The sequence below is a fragment of the Mycteria americana genome, chromosome Z (assembly GCF_035582795.1).
Source record: "Mycteria americana isolate JAX WOST 10 ecotype Jacksonville Zoo and Gardens chromosome Z, USCA_MyAme_1.0, whole genome shotgun sequence".
Lineage (NCBI taxonomy): Eukaryota > Metazoa > Chordata > Aves > Ciconiiformes > Ciconiidae > Mycteria > Mycteria americana.
In genome coordinates, this window is record NC_134396.1 from 50,438,157 (window position 1) to 50,461,585 (window position 23,429).

At 35.8% G+C, this 23,429-nt stretch overlaps 1 protein-coding gene across 5 annotated transcripts in view; it reads right to left on the reverse strand.

Moving 5' to 3' along the window:
• The window catches only part of CHD1 (chromodomain helicase DNA binding protein 1), a 56,933-nt gene that overhangs the window by 21,209 nt on the left and 12,295 nt on the right, over positions 1 to 23,429 (reverse strand). For 4 of the 5 annotated variants that reach the window (XM_075526658.1, XM_075526660.1, XM_075526662.1 and 1 more), the window contains 14 exons: positions 15,493 to 15,697; positions 14,392 to 14,496; positions 13,042 to 13,109; positions 10,695 to 10,844; positions 10,128 to 10,396; positions 8,361 to 8,586; positions 7,409 to 7,509; positions 6,970 to 7,148; positions 5,779 to 5,906; positions 4,985 to 5,201; positions 4,277 to 4,366; positions 3,237 to 3,427; positions 1,905 to 2,093; positions 1,426 to 1,588 (listed from right to left, as the gene is read on the reverse strand). In XM_075526658.1, coding sequence (XP_075382773.1) covers positions 1,426 to 1,588; positions 1,905 to 2,093; positions 3,237 to 3,427; positions 4,277 to 4,366; positions 4,985 to 5,201; positions 5,779 to 5,906; positions 6,970 to 7,148; positions 7,409 to 7,509; positions 8,361 to 8,586; positions 10,128 to 10,396; positions 10,695 to 10,844; positions 13,042 to 13,109; positions 14,392 to 14,496; positions 15,493 to 15,697 — 2,281 coding nt within the window. The remainder of the gene's footprint in view (positions 1 to 1,425; positions 1,589 to 1,904; positions 2,094 to 3,236; positions 3,428 to 4,276; positions 4,367 to 4,984; positions 5,202 to 5,778; positions 5,907 to 6,969; positions 7,149 to 7,408; positions 7,510 to 8,360; positions 8,587 to 10,127; positions 10,397 to 10,694; positions 10,845 to 13,041; positions 13,110 to 14,391; positions 14,497 to 15,492; positions 15,698 to 23,429) is intronic. The other variant, XM_075526661.1, reaches the window with a different exon arrangement.

Here is a 23,429-nt window from a genome sequence, read left to right on the forward strand (position 1 = left end):
TCTCCTAGAACTAAACAAAAAACCAAAAAAACCCAAATTCATGTGGCCATAAGACAGCACTCCTATTTAAGTTTACTAGTATGCAGCATTAACTGAACATGAAACTTTATTCTCATTTTAGCTGATTCTAACTGAAATCAACAGAATTACTCACATTTTTAAAGAAAATGCATTGTTCAGTTCCCTTTCCTAAAAATCTTATCTTCAAATCTCATCAAAACATGAAGTAAACATATGGGCTTAAAAATTTAAGCCGTTATGATATAGGACCAACTTTTTTTCTGCCAAGTAAAAAATTAAATTTGGTAACCAATAAAATATAAGATCGAGATATATAAAATATCTTAGTACTACTTTCTCTTCACTTCCCATCTTTTGATAAGAAATAAGTACTGCTGCTTAACCCTCTAAGTATTTTTAAACTTCCTCAGATAAAGTGAGAGGAATCTTGTTTGTGGTGCCTAACATTGTAACCCACCTAAAGCCTGTTAAGCCTTCTCAGCTCCACTAGGAATAACTAGAACGAACTCAAGCAAATGTGAAATTTAATGTTGAAAACATTAGGCCTCTTTAGGTGAAGATGCTTGGGATAGAATTTTAGGGAATGCTAAATTTTCAGTTAGGTGCTTTTATTCTTTATGCCAGAAAGGAGGAGGATATTTGTCACCGCACAAACTAGTACCTTTGGGAAGGTATTTAGATTATCAATTTGAAAGCTTACAGAAAAAAAATCATCTTTAGAAACATTTATGTTGGTATAAACTACATCAACAACAACCGTCTTGCTATCTGTTGCTGTGTTTCTCAACAGTTTTGGTACAAATATTACTTAAAAAAAAAAAGAAACAACAGACTATCTTTGGTAGTGATAATTGTTTTCATCTGTTACAACAACAACAAAATCAGACTGAGCTTTGGATGCTTGCTACTTTCATTTCCTTTCACTTTAGTTTTTTGCAGGCATACAGAGAACAGCATTTGATTATAAAAAGGCTTAAAAGCATTCTGCAGATCACTCTGTGCTATCGCATAGATTGCTGGTGTATCACCACCAGTCATGTGCATTTCCATGCACATTACGTTTACCTGCTTAGCTGCTTTATTTTACTTAGGTTTAAAATAAGTCTCAAGTTTCCCTTGCAAGAAAATATACAGCCTGTTTCAAACTACTTCCTTTTTACTTTGATTGTAATTAAAATCAGGGATATATTATTTAATCAATTATCTATTATTCAGCTCCAATTAAGAAACAAAAATTAATTCACTTACCTGTAAAACCCAGTATGCACATTCTCCAGAGAACCTATTTTTTCTTAGTATACTTCAATAAGAATTAATAAACTGCCAGAGCACTATAAAATTGTGTGAATATTGCAGATGTAAAACAGAACTTTTTTTTTTTTTTTAATTAAAAAGTGACATTACCTGTAAGGCCTCCTGTTTATTATAGAATTCATTATCATCTGGTGGTTTAATGAGGTAGCAATGGTTACAACACTTCTTGAGTTCCATCATGATGTTCAAAAAGCCCGAAGTACTGCCTTTTGAACCTTTACTGAGGGCTTTATAATTCCTGGTTAAAATCCACCTATGATGCAAGATGTACAATATAAGTAATTTCTAACCATATGTGGAAGCAAGACAGAGGTAAGCTCTCGAAATACAAACCAGCTAAAGAAAAAAAAGCAGCTCCAAAAAGAATGTACTAACATGCCAAACAAAAGAAGCTACATGAATAGACATTAAACCAGTGTAATTCTTGAGCCCTTGCTTCATAGAATTTTACTGTTGTGAAACCCTAGAAGCCTCAAGTTCAAATTGCATTATAAAAACTATTATACTTCAGTAAATTGCATGTAGACATATCACTAAAACAACACAATTTTAAAAGTGTTGTTACTTACTTGTAATATTGCTTCTGCAATGCACTCATTTCCATCCTCAGAATTTGCTCAACTTTAGCAGGTAAAGACTTTTCTACATCTTTTTTAACTCTTCTCAGCAGAAATGGTTCAAGTTCTTTGTGAAGACTTGCATAACCATACTCTCTCCCTTTGCCATGCTCCTCTTCAAAATCTTCCCAGGAGGAAAACCTTCAACATAATAAAGAAGGAGTGCAAAATAGTGACATACTGTGAATGACCTGAAGAAGCAAAATTCAAAAAGAAAGATAACACAAACACAGAATGTGTATAAATATACCACAAGAGCACACACACATTTGGATTTCTTCCCCACTCCCTTCTGTTTAATTTATCCAATTTCTGAATTTTCATCTCACAAGAAATTCCAAATACTTTGCCTGTAAATAGAAGAACGGAATTTTCCAAAAACATTTACAGAATGAACACTACTGAATTTTAACTTCTGCAGTGGAAACCCAACATTTTTCTTTTTCTGCAAGGATACGCACCTAAATGGTTGCGGAAATTCCATTATTACATTTATCAAGAGCAGCATGAAAAACTGGCTGCATAGCTGGAGGATGTGCAAGAGAACATGAGACTACTTAATGTTCTTTTTGCAGCTTGTATGGTCTAGTTGAAGCTTAACTATCCTCTGTGCTAATGGACTAGGAGAACAGGCTTTATGATCAAATGAAGAATGGGTACTAGACCATAGTGGCTTTGCTTGTAAGGTTATGAAGAAGTCAATACAATCCACAGCTCAAACTAAACGGAGCTATGGTGCTTGGCATTTACAAAATGTCTGACAGGAACATGTGCTCTCACAAATGAGCTCTAATTTTTCTTAGTTATAAACAGAGATCAGCACAAAATAAGGTCAATACAGTAAGCTCACTGTAATGCAAACCGTATGGGAAAACCAGCTATCTGACTGAACTACAGGATATTGGGCATCTTGGTACAAATTTGTTTTCGTTAATAGTATTAATACAGAAGATTCCATTCTATTTCCCCAGAGTAAATCCATACAGTTTTCCTCTTAGGCTAGGATGAAACCTTTTTTCCAGGTTCTGGCCTATACATCAATCCATCATTTTTGTGGACTGCTAAAATGGAAAAAGGTGACAAGTGCTACCAGCCTTACTTATCCAGAGCAGTGTGAAAAAATATATGCATCTACTTTATATAGAATATTTAAGTTATCTTTCAGTATGATTCTCTACCTCTATTGATTTTCAAATCACTACACTAATTCACAATAAGAAACTTTACCAAAAAAAAAAAAAAAAACAAAAAACTTTAAAAGAATCATGTAAAACTCTTCCTTACTTTTCTGGCATGATGAAGTGCAACAAAGACCAAAGCTCTTTGAGGGAGTTTTGCAGAGGGGTTCCAGTAATAAGAAGACGATGGTTAGACTTAAAGTCTATTAAAGTCTTGTACAGAAGAGAGTCGTCATTTTTTAAACGATGAGCTTCGTCAACTCCTATGAACGCCCAATTCAGACCACCAAGGAATGACTTAAACAAATGGAGGAGGGGGGGAATATTATATAAGTAAACACACTGCATAATTTCCGACTTTTTATAATCAAGCTATAAACACCATGGCTTTTTGGTTTAATAAAATATGGACAGCTATGTTTTTAGTACTAATTATGGCTTTTACATTTGCCAGATTCAATGAAAGGCTGTGCAAGCATCCCAAGAAAGTATAAGTTAAGTTTAAAAGGAAAAAAATGGCCAAAAGTCTGACCCACATTAATTTTTACATGACAGAAAAAAAAAAAAAATCACTATTGACCTCTTCTTCCCAGCATGTACAAACAAATGAAGTAAAAGTGTTCTGCTTCTTGACTATCTATAAAAATTTCCATACACAGTTAGAAAGATTAACAGTAACTCTGTGTGCTACCACTACAGAGACAGTATTAATACACGTACATGTATGCACAAAGAAAAACTATATGGGATTTCAGAGTACTGTATCATATGTGGGGCTAGGGTTTGGGGTTTTTTTCCAGATCCTTGATGGTGGTCTGCAAAGAAGTAGAGCTCTTGAAGATGGGAGGAGATTATTACAGTAATGAGAATCCCAAGCAAACTGGAGAAAAAGCGTTACCCACTTAATGAACGGAAAAAGGCTAAAAGCCTCACCACACATACAGAAAATCTAAGTGCTTAAAAAACAACACACACACAAAAAAACCTCCCAAAACCCAAGCCACGCACTGTCATACTTCCAAAACCAAAAGCTACCACACTCTCCATAAATTTAATGACTCACAATCCAAAACCAAATACATGCAAGCCTAAAGAGAGTTCTACATTGGAGAAGTGATTTTTATCTCCTTGAAGAAGTGTGATTACCTTATCCTTCAGCAAAATTTCATATGTTGTTAGAAGGATGTTAAATTTTAATCGTTTGGTCTGTGGATGCATCCATTCATGAGTTCTAATCTACAAAAAGAATCAAATGAACTGTAAGCTAGAGAAAAAAGGTCTTGTTGACTGGGATGAATTTAAGTATTGCAGCAATGTAAATGTTTAATGACATACAATAATAAGATCACAAAACAGAAGCAGAACATATTAACATACACAAGACTGAACTTACAACCTGTCTAAGCACTCCAAAAAATTTTTGTTTAAACTTCTGAATAAACAGCAAAGAATTTCTACAAAATATTTTTTACTTTAATGGATAAGATTACTAACATTCAGAAAACACATTAAGAAAACAACAACCTTTCAGGAAATAAATTAAGATCATGACTGGCTTGCTTATATATCTATTTTTACTATATCCTCCTAAATAATCACATGGCAGAAGACAATTTGTTTTCAAATGCAAGACTAAATTCTTAATCCTGTTCACTATTAAGCAGGAAGGAAATCTTTCACACACATTAATAACAGACCAAAAATCTAAGCTTTCAATTTGCATCTTAAACACATAGTGTTTCAGTAAGTATTTGCTCAGTCCTAACCAAAATATTGGAGATTAGCAGAGGACAAGAATATGAAGTGAGCCTTGTTTATCTACAAGCCTTTCCGATGATAAAGAGAAATACTCACCATATTTCTGCTAGTTATATCTCCTAAGTAAACTACAGCATTCATCTGAGGAGCCCAAGTTTGAATCTCTCTTTGCCAAGATGTCAAGGTAGAAAGTGGCACGACCAGCAAGAAAGGCCCATACAATTGATGTTCGTGAAACAGGTAGTTCAGAAAAGAAATTGTTTGTATTGTTTTACCCAGACCCATTTCATCTGCAAGAATACAGCTATTCCCTCTAAAAAAAAAAATTAGGGGGGGGTGTACAGAGGGGGAGGGATTGGACAAGAAATTATTATCTTTCGAGCATAAAAACCACTCGTACAAGTTTGCAAGATTTTGCAACTATACATCTTGAAGAATTTTTATTTCCATTGTTTTTCCATAAAAACAATTTTGACTCCTCACACTTAATACTTGAATTAAATTAACAAAATTAACAAAAAGCTTGTCAGTATTCCTCATTAGTCTAATTTTAAAAGTGTAACACTAACATTGACATTTCAGAAGAGTTTGCTCCCGGTTTTCTGGTTTTACTGGTTTAGGTTTGTTTGGTTTTTAAAAATATGACTTACCCCCATATGAAATTAAAAGCAAAGCAACAATAGAGCTTAGCTGTTTTTTGAGAGCAGCCACGGAATGATAAGCTTTGCTACTACTCAGAGCAAAACCACCCCTCTCAGATCTCTACTTTGAGCTTACTGTATGAAACCCTACACCTTCAAAAAAAAAAAAACAAACTGAAAAATCAATTACAAAGTTTTACAAATACTTACAATTTACAAACAGAAAAACTCATTTCGGACTATACTTACTTGCACCATGAGTGAGCAAGCCAATTCAATCCATTTAACTGATAATCTCTTAACTCTAAACTTTCATGTCCTCCAATGTAAGATGGTTGCTTCTTTAGTGCAACAAACCTTGGCCTCTGTTTTAGAACCTGTCAAAAACAAATTGATCATCAGTCCTACTACTGACTGAAGTTACCTAAATTTCTTCCTATAGGAAAAATAGCAGTAGGGATCTACTGGGTCACCAAGTCTAGTCTTTACCCACTGACTAAAACTAGACCTTATAAAAACACCAAGCAACTTGCAAGTTGAAATTAGTTTGACTGCTAATCTAAATTTCAAAATGGGAGTGACATTAAGTCACTCAAAGTTTACTTTTAAAATAAACTACATTACTAAACAAGCCCTTCTTTGAAAGCCAGTAAAAACACAGGGGACTGGTGTCTACAAAAAGCTACTCTTAGTAGTGATATTTTCCATATATATTACTATATATCATTATTACTATTCTGAAAAACCTTCAAAAAACATTTCATAATATGTATCTTATCTCCGGATTCATAGAAGATTTTCACTTTTTTTACTATCACAACTGATGTGGTGGCTTGAACCTGGCTGGCCACTAAGTCACCACCCAGTTGCTTACTCACTCTCCACCCCAGTGGGACAGGGGAGAGAACTGAAAGGACAAAAGTGAGAAAAATTTGTGGGTCAAAAAATAGAGTCTACTGGGTGAAGGAAAAAATACCCAACCAACCAAAACAAAAACCCACAACAAAAAAAAAACCCTGCAAGTGACAGAAAGGGAATCACACATTAACTCACCAGCAGACTGATGACCAGCAAGTCACCAAGCAACAGCCACCTTTGAACCTCCTGCTCAGCCCACCCAGTTTTTTTGCTGAGCATTACATTAAATGGCACAGAGTGCCTCTCTGCTCAGTTGGGGTCAGCTGTATTGGCTGTGTTCCCTCCCAGCCCCTTGCCCACCCCCAGCCTACTCATGGCAGGGAGGGCACAGCAAGAAACAGAGAAGACCTTGACACTGTGCAAGCACTGTTCAGCAACAGGCAAAACACTAGTCAGTTATCAACACCGCTCAGGTCACGAATCTAAAACACGGGCCATACAGGCTGCTATGAAGAAAATTAACTCCATCGCAGCCAGACCCAGCACAACCGATTAGAAATCCATTGCAAATTACAAACTCACCTTGCAATCCTTAAAGGGAGTGGTCTTGGATTGATTTCTGCTAAAGTACTCATCAATGCGTGCCTGAAACTTTTTGGCAATGAGAGCACCGTCTTCCCAGCTACATTCTGAATAAGGCAGACCCTGCCATTTGCAATAGTAGTCTGGATAACCAGCCGCTGATTTCTGATTTGAATGAGCTGCAGAAATACACCAGGGATATCTGATCAGCATTTTACTTCTGTATCTTATGAAAACATTCATTTTAGGTAATAAGACAACATAAGCTAGCTTCATAGCACAGAGAGCATGACAACTTTTCTCTTTACCCGAAGTTTTGTTTTGGATTAAAAAGTTAATAATACTAATATTCTAAATTTCTTAACTACAAATGCAACATATAAGCAGCGAACATACAGAATTCTCAACACTGTTTTCTGTCTGCAAGTTTGTAACATACCAATTATTCTTTCCACTATCTGATATTGTTTATGTAGATCATCTGTAAGCTCCTGCTGGCAGTTGTAATATTCCACATCTTCTGGAGAAGCATTTTTCAGCCTGTAGTAGGAATTAATTTACAACATTTATTACACTGCATAGTTCTAAAACTAAGAAAATTTGGCAACTCTAAAGTTCTGAATGTAAGCATCACAGGAATGTTGCTTAGAGAGGTTCTTTGAAGGGACAACTTAGAAATTCCTACTGCAAAATTGTTGCATCTGACCTAGGTGCCTCATCATTAATGACCAAGAATGCTTATCGAGAGACACAACTACTACAGCTACTGGTGGTACTAGTCATGCAGCTAATTCAGAATACCTATTCTCAACCGTAAGTAGTGTACTTTACAGGGTACTTTCATGGAACAGTATTTAGGGTGGCTCACTCTATAGGAATCCATCTTATGATTAAGTTGCTAAAAACCCCACCAGTATTCATTGATTGTATTAAACATACTAATAGAACTGAACACCAAAAAGGTGACTTTAAAATGTATGGATTTCTTCAGGTTTTTGTTCTCAGGCTTGAACCTCAGGTTTGAGCCAAGAAAACTGAATTCTTCAAAGTAATCTGAAATGGCTAATGCACCAAAAAACATTAATGTCTGCAGCAATTCCTGAAGAACTCTGATCAAAGTATAATGACAAAATTAGTAAAAGGTACAATTTATTATTTGTTTTTAAACACTAACCATCTTGTTAAAACTTCATTTCTAACATACACACACGCCAAAATCAGGTTCAGAAGATTATCCTACAGGACGCTTCAAGTTTCAAAGTTTTTATCTTCCTGTTGCATAGACACTTGAAATTACGCCCTCAAAAAGAGGTAACAGGTCTCAGAAACACAAAAGATCATCTACATTGTTACAAAATAAGTATCATGGAAGCCTACATAAAAATATTCACCATCGTTTTGTTTCCTGATCCTTTTTCTTATAGTTGTCCAGTTTCTTCATTCCTTTAACATTTTGTTGCTTCAGTGTGTCCTCAGTTTCCCAAGTGTTATGGATGTGTGACCAACCTTTCCATTTAATAAGATACTGTACTTCTCCTGGCTCCTTTGACTTTTCAAACCCAGCATTTGGGTCACCATCTGCCTCAACTGCATAGATGGTTGTTGCAGCACCCGTGGCTGAGAAAGAAATCACATCATAAGCCTTAATTAAGTGTGCATTGTCATAGGTTAACCAGTAAGAAATATACTGTAGAAAGCAATTAGAGATAGTTTTAGATGAGCATATACTTGAGCATATCTACAGCTCTCATGTCATTACTCTTATTTGAACAATTATGACGTAGATATGTTAACACATGCACAAATAGTCAAAAGAGAATCAAAAAAGCAACCAAAACTTCTGCACTTAACCTACAATATGTTATCTTTTCTCACAAGGATTTTCTTTGCATTCCTAGTTTTTAAAGTGATCACCAGGGAACACTCCACTAATGCTGCTTGTCGTCTTCTCTGTTATATCGCTTTTATCTCTGAGCATACAAAAGACATCTGATGTTATGCTTGGTCAGCCTTGAAACATCAGTAACCTACTACTAGGGATACTATAAATCTATTTCTTCCTAAACATGTTTTACTACTTTTTCTGCCTTTGTTATCTTACCTGGGAAAATTTTTAATTAAGTACAGTCTGTATCACAGCTGAAGCATACTAGCAGCAGGAAACAGGCTCATTTCTGTGAGGACAGCCAGGTAAGGAAATGAGCCCAGCAAGCTGCAGGGGCCAGATAAAGCAACAGAGAGGGACAACAGCAAGAGACAGCACAAGCAGCAACATAATCTGGGCAGGAAGAATATAAGAAGCTTAGTTCCAAAGGCTTTGACCACAGCAGTAACGCTATGGATTGGAGCAGGATACATGAGAATTTGGGACAGCATGGGACAAGAAAGTCGAGATAAAGAAGAGTGTGAGTTCTGAGATGGGTCAGAAACTTGAGAGATTGGGTATAACTAATGGAGAAAGGCAGCTCTGAAATGCAAGGGGCCCAGGCTTTGGATGGTTTTTTTGTTTATTTGTTTTTATAATTAAAATTCTAATTTGCAGACTCAAACATATAAGCACAACTGCTAGTTACTGCATCCCATTATTGCTGGAAATACGATGGGCCTACGACTATTCATAAAATACTCTGAAGAGTTCACATGCAAGAGCACCACTGAAATTTTAGATGCATTTTGTAGTGGTTCCACACATTGCACTGTATTGAGACAATTTGTACAGCAATAATTGAAATCATAATCTCAGTGGTTCAGCCTTGCCAACACCATATTTCAGGGTTCAGGTTACTAGTCAGCTCTGATATCTAGTCCACTTTCTCCACTGTATATAATTTATACTGATCAAGTATCACTAAACTATACAAACAGTGGTGTAACAACATGGTATGAATTTATGCAATATGGAGCTATCTTGCACTGCATTTTTATTTTCTACTTAGGTATATAATTCTTCTACATTTTACTTTGCAACACTTAGAAGGGACTCTAAAAAGGAACACCCTTATGAATATAAAAGACAAAACAAGACCACTTTTTGGTAACTTTAAAATTATTGCTGTTTATAAAACTCACAGGTGACCTACAGCTGAGAACTTTTGCTGAAGTTGCACCACAATGCACTCCAGGATCTTAAGAACACCGAAAAAAACCCCAAAAAATACCTCCTTTTCGGCCAACTCGACTATCCATGAACTTCTCTATAGTTTCAAATTCATCTTCTTCAGTTTGTGGGACATCTTCTCCACAAACCTCCAGCAAATCATCAGAATCTGTCTTGGTTTCTTCAGCTTCTTTGTAACTAACATTGACTGTTGCCTGGCGACGAGATCCTCTCTTATCATAATCATCATCATCCTCTTCCTCCTCCTCTGATGAATCAAGTTGCCTCTTTTTCGGTCCTGCGCTCTTTTTCCCATTTTTTGGCTTAATTCTTGAAGACAGTAAGATATGACACAACAATGATGTTTCAACAGGAGCAACTATAAATCTTCTGTACTGCTTTCTGAATGTATGTATTTCATAAATGCTCAGTTACTCCACTTTCAGTTACAGCAGACAGGAAAAGGTATTCACTAGAAAGCATTAGTATATTAGCATCTTATGTGGCCTTAAAAAAGCTTCATTTATTTTAATAAGCATTAATGTTTTCATTTGCATCTATAGTAGTAGTAAATGCCCAATTGTTTATTAGAAATAGTACCAGAGTATCCAAATGCATGACTTCTTACCTGCTTGGAGGTTTCCGGCTTTTGACCTTGTTTTTTGGCTCATAGTCAGATTCACTCTCTTCACAACTGCTTTTCTCCCTATCTTCCTCCGATTCAGAATCGGAACCAGTTCCCGATACTGACCCTGATCCCGACATTTGCCAGTCTTCACTGTACATATTGAAAGACAAAAGCATAACTTACTTTTTTTTTTTTTTAAACCAGGTATTCATCCACAGGGTATCTGCTGTGATTTCAACATCTTCACAAAAATAAAAATCTCATAACAGTTATTTCAGCTGAGACAGAAAATTGTCATCAATGAATAACAGATAAGCAAAAATGCCCAATGGCTTCAAAGGGAGTTGGACTGTTTTCTGTTATCAAGAGGTATATTTAAAATCCAAAATAAAACAAAAATCTGGATTTCTATATACATTTCAGCACAAAGAAATGAGTTAACATCACATTAAGAAACCAAAGCACTTAACAAGTCTAACTGGAAAGATAAATATTTATCGGAACTTACATATGCTTAAATCATAAAGCCCTGTCACGTTATATTCTGGACAGTCACATATTGTGTAATGCCTATGGTCTCTGTGGCCCATGTGAAGAACCAGCAACTTTGGCACAGGAATCAAAAAATAGAGGCAGATTTGAGAAACACCCAGAAGAACTTGAATTGCAGCAACCTGTGAGTGGCACTGGCTCCCAAAAGCTCCCACTGAGCTCCCAGATCAGTGCTTCACAACCAGGCAAGATACAAGGAAGACACTTGTGACTGAGCAGCAGGATCTCCTTGTTCCTCCTTAACTGAGATTTTCTACTTTGCAACAGGAAAGATGTATGCACTGATGAACAGTATCTTGCTTCTAGCTCTGACTTTACACAGGCAAATTTAATCCTAATAGCCTCACGAAAAAGAAAGAAAAAAAAGTCTGGTATACATTATTGAAATGTTGCTAAATCTTTATACTATCATCAGGTTTAGGTTTACTTGACCAAGGTGCTAGAGCAGTAGTAATGCTCATCAAAGCTGGAATATTACCAAGAAATCTCTTCCTTAAATTTCCAGTCAGGAAGCCTAGGAATCAGTGCTTTGATCCCTCTTCTCCTCTCCTTCCTGTCTTCCCAGGACATTGGGCCCCAGGGGAAATTACATTCCCATTGTTCCAGTCATTGAAGACAAATACATATATGTGTCTATTGTACAGACAGCACACAGTCAATAGTACAGAATGCCTTATTAAAATATTTTTCTGCAAACAGTAAATTAAAAAAACACCACCAAAAAAAACCCAAAAAACTCCCCCAAAAACCAGAAAACCCCCAAAAAACATAAATGCATGACCTGCATTTATTTGGAAATATAAAAAACAGATATAAATCACCATCCTCTAAGGCTTGATCATGTACCAAGATATATATTAAGAAATCTCCTATCTGCATGTCAGATAACAACTGCAGACATACTTGTTCAGAAGAGCCATAAAACAAAAATTCAAGCACGGGATACATGAAGTGATTTGGTTACAGGTTCCTAAACTTAATCTTTCCTGTAACAGAGTATGCTATTAGATGCAATCAAATTCTTAACTAAAACAAGACTGTGAATAACAGCTCATTGCTAGGAAAGTACCATTTTGCATAGTTAGTGCTTTTTTGTTGTTGTTGTACCCTTTGGGTTTTTTTCCAACTACCATTTCTTTAAGATATTATACTGGCAACTGTGAACACTGAGGTGATTGATGAATTGGGAGAAGAGGAATGATAAAACAGTTCAATTTCTACACACCATTCACAAAAAACACAGGTCACTGCCTCTCACTGCCACAATAACAATGTATAATCCTTTTCACAAACTTTTTAATCTGTAACTTAGGAGGAGCTTATTTTCAGTTAAAATTATTTGCTAGTCAATAAAGTTAATTACTCTCAGAACTGTAATAACTTTCAAACATGTTAGAGGGAAAAAAAAACAGAAAGAATTTGGCATTAACTAAGGGATTCTAACTTAAATTTGTTGTGAGACAACCTACTTAAGTAGTTTCCCATTTCTACAAGAATTTTTAGGGAGGGCCCTCAGCCTAAAAATAAACTGCAACAAAGTATTTTAAAGATACCAGCACTCATGTTTTTGAACAATACTGCAGACTCTTTTGCTCAGAAATTAATGTGATATAGATGTTTCTTTGAGAGTTTATTTTAAATATTCCAAAACATTTATCAAAATTGGAAATGCAAGACCAAGGTGAATTCAACAGGGAACTTAAGCATTTCAAGTGTGGAGAAACGAAGCATGAATTATGAGCATATGTCACTATGACAAAAAAATTATGTGATATTACTTATGAAAATATCTTACTCTTTATGTTTTTTCTTCTTGGTTTCACTGGATGAGTCATCTGCAGAATCTTCACTACTTGATGAGTCCTACAGGTGAAGGAAAAAAACCACAACAATTTTTTATCACAAAAAGAATGAAGTACTTCCAACATTAAAAAGATAAATCAGATCCCACTTTCAAATTGGAGGCATATTATTCTTGTTTTACCCTCTTCACCACCCGTAGTGTAGCTGTTAATGAATAATGAGATAAGGACTGCTATTGCTTTTGTATTTATCCATCTATGAATATGTTGTGCCAGCATAGCTCTAGAGAACATCACAAAAAGCCCCATCTTAAAAAAATAACCATTGTGCCTACATAAAAACAGTGATGGTTTAAGCTGCCCCAAGTTAATCAAGATGATGATTCTATCAAAATCCTAATAAAATCTCCTACCCTCAGGAGCTTCCTCACCTTCCATATTCTTTCACATTTAAACACCAGTTTAAGAAAATTCTGAGGATAGCATGTTTCTTTATTCTCTACGCTCAAAGAAAAAAACAAGAACCCTCTTAAAATTAGATTTTCCTAAAACCAATCTCATCGAGATTAAGGTTAGATTTAGATTAAGTTTTATTCTGAAAAACATATTTCGGAAAGAGAGTACTTAACAACAGCTGTAAATTAATGTTTTAACGATAGGTACTTAAATTCTGTGTTTAAGTTTTAGTGATGAGCTGCTAAACCAGACAAAACCAGAAATCCAACCAAATGAGTGTGACTATACTGGATAGTTTTTGCAATGAAGGAGAAAAAGTGTGCTTTATAAATAAATTGCATTTTACTGGTGTCTTTAAAAGATGTTTCTACTGCACAAAGTCAACATTTCCTTAGCCTATGATTTAGGTTTTAAAATACCTAGAATACAGGTATCATTCTTAAAATATAAGAGTTCTTTTGTAGTAACCGTTACAAAATTTGCAAAAATGTAGTTTTCTACTCCATACAGAATTTTTTAAAACCACAGCAGCATTTTTAACTGTCCTTACAAAACTCAAGAAGCCAAAAATACAATGCAAGTCAGTACTGTGTGAATTGAAAATTTTGTCTATACATCACAGAATATCTACCTAAAAATACCACATAATCGAGGCTGCTATAATTCTGGCATAACTCACTTGAAAACAAGTAACTAGAGATATTTTTGCTTTTCTTTATAAAAATGTCAGTTATTTCAATGTTACTTTTATAAACTAAAATCACATACTAAAACCACTTTCCTGCACACTTAGAGAATATAACTTAGCTCTACGTAACTTTATTCTAACATATGATACAATGAGACGGGCATGTTTATGTTTCAAAAATTTAAATTATGCTATTCACCTCTTCTGAACCACTGTCTGATGAGGCTGCATTTTGTTGTTGCTGTTGCTTCTTGAGCACTGCTGACCTTTGCACAGCAAGTATACTTGGACTAGACTTCCAAAACTGAACAGGAATGGAGATGCAAGAGTCAGTTAAACATACTGAAAGTATCCAGTGTACCACATATTTACTCTTCCTGAGTAGCATCACTATTCAGACTGATTTTAAATTTTATCAATTAAAAAAATTCACTACAAACTACTGCATTCCCTAATAACATCAGATAGCTTTTTAAAGTAGTAAGATTTCTGCAGAACAGAATGATATATAATAAGTGCGAGGACAATTTCTACAGCACATTTAACAATAGTTGTGTAGGTATTGTTAAGGTAAAACATTTATAGAGTACATTTTTAAACTAGCCCAGATAAATCCTTTCAGACCACTTAGTTGATTTGGTTTTGTTTCATACAGTAATACTGAAGTACATGAACAAAATGTAATAGAGAATCCTTAACAGTCTTCAATTCTTTGGGTAACTAATATATGATTCCCTTTCACATATATGGTCTACCACCCCAATTAAGTCCATACAACACAGGAGAGTGCAGGTAATTTTGGCCCACTGGATTTAAGAGATTTCTAAACACCACTTCTTCCTGAATTCAGCTGACTTATCGATAAAGAAAGCCAACTGTACATAAACTTGAAATTTTTATATAATCATTTATCGATACAAGGAAACTAAGCATTAGAGAAACAATGTACAGAATAGAATTTCAGAAACAACATTACATGTGCCTTTGTCTTCCATAAGTTCCAGTAAATTAGTGTGTGCTTCTGTATGATGAAATTTAGGTAAGCATTTAACTAAAAATACTTACAAATGTGAGAATTTTAAAAGCATCAATTCAAGTACTTATCCATGAGAAACTTAGCCCAATGTTTAAGACAGCTAAGCACATGCATTCACTAACCCAACCACATCAAAATCTAATTAAAAACACTTCACTGCTTCTTTTTATTTTTTTAAATGAAAACTGCTCTTGAAACTAACTCACAGAATGATTTTTTTAATAATTTTTTTCCCCCCACAAAGGGTTCATTTGTATGTTTTACCTCAGATCCGTCAACTTTTGGCAGTTTAGCTTGAATTTGTTTCTTCTCTCTAGATATGTCGGACTCTGATTCTGACTGAGTGCCTGACTCTGAACCAGAGTCAGAGTCACTGCTGCCTGACTGGCTGCTGCTTCCATCACTACTGCTTCCAGAGCTTGAACCAGATCCAGAACCTGAGGCTGACCCGGAATCGTCATCTGATCGGCTGCAATGAGAAGTTAGTAGGATATTACACAATTGCCAAGGTAAGAGGATTAAAAGAAAAGTCGCCTTAGCTTCACGACTTAGCTTCAATCAATTGTTAAGTTAGACCAGACAAATGGGCAGCACAAAAATGGATGCAGATGATTAAATAAGTTGAGATGAATAAAGTTCGGAATAAACAAAAAATGAGAATTCAGAGTGTAATCAGATACTCTTTGTGAAGCCTAAAAAAATCAAGATAAAGCAAAAACATTCAAATTAATATGGAGGAGTCAAACAAGGGAAATAAGTGGTAGAAGTGATTCTTACCCATGCAAACTTTCCAGCCTCACCCCCTCCAAAATCCTTGTTTAGCTCCAAACCCCATATATACATACACATCTCTTAACAGTTAAGTCTACTCCACAAAGACCCATCCAACTAAAATACAAAAGATTGTTTTCAATCTTTATAGATCAGCAGTACTCCTTAAAAAAACAAATTTAGAAGCATATATCTCTCAAAAAATAATAATAATTTTAAAAAAGCTACGCAGACGGTGGTTTTTTGTTAAAATAACAGCAGTAAAATTCCCCATGCAGACAACTCTGAATTCGTCACTGATGGTATGCCTTGTGCCAAGGCACTTTCCTTGGCATGTACTTGAGCTGCCAGATTATTCCACCTGGATATTCATTTTACACCAGATTTAACACACTTAGAAAGCATAATATTTAAAGATAAATATTTATTTTAGGACCATTCAAAAACTTAGAAACATTTGGTGTTCTACAACAACTTCACGAAGCAGCCAAGTTAAAACTTAAATAAGATTCCTCATTAGGTTAATACTACCATATTTCAAAGATATGAGAAAAAACATTGGAATCACACCACCACAGAGCAAAGTAATTTCAAATTATGTACACACTGACTGCAAACACTTCAAAAACCAGAGTAAACATGCATCCAGTATCAAAAACAATAAAACCAAAAGCTGGTATCAAAACCTACCCAATCCTTACCAACACAATTCGTCTGGCTGACAGTCAGCTGGGGCCGGGGAGACAGGGCAGATTGATTATTCTCTGCCCTAGAACATACTTAATTGACAACAAAACCACAAAACAAAGTAAAATAGCCCCTCTTCCTGCTTTTGCCAACACCAACAAAACTGTACCAGTAAAGAAGCAATGAAGCTATTCATAAACAGACTCCTGTAGACTGCAATTCAATCAGTCATCTGCATCTGTCAACTTAGAAAGAGAAAGAAACAGACCATGGTGAAGATTCCTTGTTGTGAAGGGGGAGATATGGAGAAACACACTGCTGCTGGGTTTCCTTGCACGTGCCAAGAGGAAAACTGAGAAGCAACAAGGCTGCTCCCAAACTTCCCATTTCTGTCATCAAAGGCTTACTGCAGGCATGGTGCTCTAACACTAACCTCACCTGCCAAATAAAGCAGGGCACCCACTACAGAGTATGACCCGTTTAAACTGTTTACCAGAAATTAATGGCACTCCATGACTATCTTCCAAAGATATTTCAATTGTAATAGTGTTATTGTACACAAATGTTCCCTTACCTTTAATGCTGGGTAAATCAGACCATTATAAAACAACAGCATTTCTCAGCATAGCAAAGTGCCATAAGTAAATATCAGGGGGACTGTGGAAGTCAGCACTAACTATAAATGAAGAGAAATAGGAGAAAATCCAGCATGGAGAAACCTTCAGACACAAGTAAATACTAGCCAGACAAGTCCCAGTGACAACAAGCCACCAAAAATGTCTAAATCCTACGTAACCTTGGAGGAGGGGAAGGGAATCAAACACTTCCATGCAGGACAAGGCCTGCTCAAAGAGGGCAATGATAATAATGTGGATTACCAAATCTAAATAAGATGCAAAACACTAAGCCATAAGGATGGTAATTAAGTTAGCTTTCCATACAGCAGTAAAATACACACTAATACAGTGCTAACCATAGGTTCAATTGCACATAGACCCAGACGCAACCATGCTATGGGGAAACTGACACTGGAATAAGCCACCTTGGTCAAACAGCTTGCCACCATTATTAGAAACATGTAAATCAGCTACAGGAGAGAATGGTGGAGAGACCAAAGGAGGAAAAAAAAAAAAAAAAAAAAATCTAGTTTGCTTAGATAAGCAAGCAAAAAATCATGTCAGTCAGATTCACAGTTGATGGGAAATTTTAAGCAGCTTGATGTTCTTCAACACAGGAATTAAGTAGTAAGTTCAAAAACAAAGGCACTGAGATGGGAAAAAAAAAGTCTAGCAGATAATGCCAGTTGCTCTGGGGTTGGATGCAAAAAACCCAACTAATTCCAAATCTTTTTCTTTATGAAGAGATCAGCTAGCTATCATCTACGGTCTCCGTTAAGTAATACCAACCTGTCAACAGATGTGGATCATACAATATTCAACAGTCAGACAAAACACATAGACTCCTTATCATGCCAACTAGCTCTCAACAAAGCTGGGAGTCTCGGAATGAATTCCCACTAGGCTTATGAGCAGGACCAGCAAAGTAAGAGCTATTTCATAAACCCTGCTTCTCACAATAAATTGGCCTGATTTGGACAAGAGCAGGTTAATACAACCCAACTGCATATCAACAGTAACATCTGACAGGAGTAAAAATCTTAAAGTCAATATTCAACCACATTACTAATAAATGCAAGACTACTAAACAAACCTGCGGGTAGAAGTAAAAGGGATGGGGAGAGAAAGAAAGGAAATTACAAGAAACAAGAAAAAATAATAATATCACCACAACTGATTTAGGGCTGCCCTAATGTATGAAGGGCAATGCAGGATCACTACCTTAGACTAACAGCTAATTGGTACATAGAAAAAAAACAGAAAAATAAAATTTAAAGGCCACAGCATCAATAATGTCTTACTAAGCTTTCTTATCCCACAGTGTTAAATCAGCATAAGGAAATGGGAAGACAAACTGAGTAGCAGCAAGTAATTTTAAAACTAGGGAAACAGCAAGGACTTGCTAAAACATTTATCAAATCTTAAGATGCTATGGTAGTATTCATACATGCTTAAAAAGAGTTTGAAATTAACTAGCAAAAAGCCTTATAGAAGTTCAAGCACACAAGACTAGTCTGTGTTGGGCAGAGCTTACTTCAACTCTAATCATCCAAATTAATACAGATGTGTGAAACTACACTGGAGTTTCTGCCTGTATACCTCCTCACGTGCACCACACACTCCCCAGAGGTCTTGATGCAACTCTAGCACATACAAAAAAAAAGGTAAAATTAACAGATGTTACTTCATTTCTACTGAATTGTGAAGAACTTTCCTGTTCATCGGCCACAGGACAAGTAACTGACAGGCTCTGAGGACTACCAATGCATGTTTATTTCATCGTGTCCCTTCACACAATGTTTCAACCTGAGCTTCAGCAGAAGTTGACTTGGAGGCACAACCTCTACAAAGACAGTACTATAACCCAGAAACCTGAAGCTCTTGTTTGCAAAGGAGATAGGAAATCAGGTAATCATGAGTAAGTTCTCCATAAACATATGCAATAAAGACACATTGTATATCACTGAGACAGTACTGAGCAGCTCTGTGTGACATGTAATACTATAAATCCCCAATAGCTGCAACAGTTCCATACATCAAAGGACCTCCCTCTAAGAAATTTAAAGGATTGGAACCAACCGTAACAGTGATGGGGAACCCGAGGCAAAACACACACCATACAGTAAGAGCTACAGGTTCAGCATTCAGTTTTCAGCATAAAAAATATTTTCAAAATCTGAGAGAAAATTGGTATTTTTCTTTTTATCATTTACGTCACTGCAGTCAGAGATCCAAAAGAGATTATGTTTATGCCAAGATCAAAATATGACACACTTCTGGGTGCAGACTGTGTTCTTGCTTTTCCTGTACTAAAAAAAAAAAGTTTGGTCTAACACTTCTAAAGATAATCTTCTTTCACAACGTACAATACTAATATAGCATCATTTCAAACTATGATACTGATTTTTTATTTTTTAGAAGAAAAACTTTCTACTAGCTAGTTCCAAGTCATTTTACACAAACACACAAACACAGGTGTCATCATGAGAAGGCTGAAGAACAAGGAATTTAGTTCAGCCATACCCTCTGTCAAAGTCACTGCCTCGGCTCTCACAGATATTTTTTCTTAAACTGGGCAGGGGAGGGTGGGGGGGATTCATTCCCTAACCAAACTATCTGGAAATGCCAGCAGTTAAAAGAAAACCTTTTTGTATCAACACCACAAAAAACCCTCTATTGCCTAACAGGACTAGCTACCTATAGAAGTTGAATGGAAATTTTCAGCCTAAGACTTATTTCTTAATTATGTCTAAAGGTAAACATCTACAAGGCAGACAAAGAAAGAATAGACTTGATTACAAACTGGCTTTTTTCTTGGTTTTATTAATCTCTCATGGGAAACAGTTTTAGACCAGCATCAGACCAGACTACCAACTTGCAAGAATACTGATCAACTTCTGATATAAACAAGCACCTTATTTGTTTTTTTAAATAATACTTCTAGGAAAGCAGCAGCAATGAAGTAAAAACATAGACCTATCTAACTTTTTCTAAAAATCAAGAAAGCCACCAAAATATGCAAAGACTTGCTTGGAACAAAGGAAGAAGTGCTATGTAAAGAGGACAATAAAGGACTACCTTTCCCCTCACAACGAATGAAAAAGTAAAATGTTTCTGTAGCATTTTCTAGCCATGCCTCTTAAGCAGTATCCATAATGAAAAAATGGGGTACTGAAAATGAAGTCTTACGGCAAAACTACTGTAGAAGTAGTTTTCAGTTTCAACTTCTATTCAGCATCGATACTAGCAGTTTGCTACACCATTATCAATTCAACATCCAGAGAACAACCTTTTCTAGCACTCTGCCTATGCAGATGTAAAAGCACTGGGACATTATCTGTAACTGGCTTTTTATTTTTGTTTCACATGCAGTGCTGACCTAGACAAAATTTAACCATAAGTCATTGCTTCTCATTATCACATGTGCAGGATCCAGAGTCACCCTGCCTCAGGACTTAACTGAGAAACCCATCTGTGAAAGCCAGCCTCCCTGGTGAGAAAGACAATCCATACTTCTGCTAACTGATGTGAGGAATGCCAGGATTTAACTAAAGGCTTTACCATCCTCTAAGAAGCCAATCTTTTAGCTGTAGTAGTTGCCCTAAGGCGTTCATGAAAGAGAAACAGGTCCCTCCCCTCCCAGCCTCACCACACTCCGCTGTCAAGACAAAACTACTTGCACACAAATGCAGTTGTCTCTAGGAGGTGTGCAAGACAACTCATGGGGGTATGTAAAGAAAATATTGGAACTTCTACTTAGATTTATTTTTAATCTAAAAAAACCAAACAAACAAAAAACCAAAACCACAACAAACCAACAATCCAGGAAAAAAACCAAACCAAACCAAACCAAAACAAACCAACAAAGCCATCCCACAAATTCAGCTTCATAAATATTTAATATTGGATTGACACTGGCAATCTTATGCACTCCGTATGTCCAAGGGTCCTGTGTCACATATGGTAAGTGAGGTGTGTCCTGGGGGAAGTGTGTGCTCCACAACACAGAGGGGTGACAGTGGCGCAATCACTTCTTCAATTCCCTTTCTGTGCACTGTGACATACTGCAGTTTGCCTCTGCCTGGTTAGGTGGACTTATGGATATTATTACTTAGTTTTAACCAAACTAACTCTCACAAAATGGAGAAGTGATTTAAAAAGAGTCCTGCAAAGAAACAGTGGACTGAATAACAGTAACACTGTGAGTGCAAGCGAACAACAAGAAAATGGCAGAGCTGAAACTTCTGCTACTCCTAGTAAAAGCTCTTCTTCAGCTACATTGCAAGGTAAAAAACAATGACAATCTAATTGCATCTGACAAGAAGTTGGACCAAAAAAATTGGAATTATCAAGACTATTTGAAATATGTATTTACATCCACTATTGTTAACAATTAACATAATCCTAAATTTATATAGTGTCTTGAGATATTAGCCAATATCGTATGAAGCCATCACAATCAGCAAGACATTTGAAAACTAACAATCCAGAACACAAAGACAAACCTCTTTTTATTCCAGCAATGTTTCAAGTCATGCAATACTCAATCCCATACTTTACAAAATTTCACTAAATTTAATCATAAAGATTTAGAAGCCTCTTTTGAGGTTCTTCTACCTAACAGCAAGGTACAAAAACGCCACATGCCGTTGGAGAATTTACTTATGCTGCTGTAAAAATGGCTACAATAATGCATGGAAAACAACAGTGACAAACTAAAGTGCATTCCTCTGTCAGCAAACACTGTTGAAAGATGCATAGAAAACATTGGTGAAGATTTGAAGAAACAAGTATTACAACAAATCATGCACTGTATGAGGTTTGGTCTACAGCTGGATGAAAGTACAGATGCTTCTAATATATCCCAACTTACGGTATTTGCTAGATTCTGTTTCAATGATGAAATACACAAAGAACTACTTTTTTGTGAGCCACTAAAGGAAAGATGTACTGCAGAAGGTATGTTCTCAACAGTAAATGACTTCTTGAATTTAAAAAAAAAAAAAGTTTTATGGAAAAACTGTGAACGTATAATCACGGAGTGGCTGCTTTGACTGGAATAAAAAACATTCTGGTTTTTAAAGATTTTTAATTTAAAAATCTTTTTTAAATAAAAAAGATTCTGGTAAGGGTGATAAAGACAGCACTACACATAAAATTCATCCACTGCATCAACCATAGGCAAGCTATTGCAGCAACGAATCTGGAGCCAGAAGTGTATGAAGTGTGAAAGGATATAATCAATGTGGTTAATTTTATGAAAACAAGACCATTAAATATTAAAATTTTTACAATACTTTGTAATGAGATGGGGAGTGACCATAAAAATCTCTTGTACCAAGAGGGGTTCACTGTTTAAAAGCATTGCTGACCTTGAATATTAGGTTTTGGTGGGGTCTTGGGGTTTTGTTTGTTTAAAAAAAAAAAAAAAAAAAGAAAAGAAAAAGAAAAGTGTTCCAAATCTGCTGACCTTTTCTGTGAAAACAAGTGGTCACCAGTAGTATGCTACCTAGCAGGTGTTTTTGAAAAAATAAACACACTTAGTGTGTCCCTTCCAGGTGAAGGTGACATTTTAACAATGAGAAAGCAACTGCTTTTCTGAAGAAACTCATGCTATGGAGAGAGCATTCTGAAAACAGATATTTGGAAAGGTTTCCATCATTATGTGATTTTATGAAAACCAATGCATGTCACCTATAAAAGCTATCATGTCTGTACACTTAAGAAGTTGAAGACAGAAGTTTCTAACCTGCTTAAAAATCTTCCAAAGTTTCAGTGGGTTTTGAATCCATTTGTTAAAAAACATAAAACTGCAACCCTTTCCGATTAATTTGCAAGAACTGATTGACACTAGGGCAGATGGAAATTTACTAGCCAAATTTTAAGAAAAAAACATTGCATAAATAGTGGATGGGATTTGAAAAAATTAGTATCGTGATTTAGTAAGCACAGTCAATGACACACTTCTTCCATTTGGATCCACATATCTTTGTGAGGTACCTTTTTCAGCTACGCCAGCCATTAAAACCAAGTACCAACATAAACTGAACTTAGAACCATACCTTCAAACCACTGTATCATAAAGTGTTAAACCAAGATTTTAATAAAGAAGAATATTCATAACAA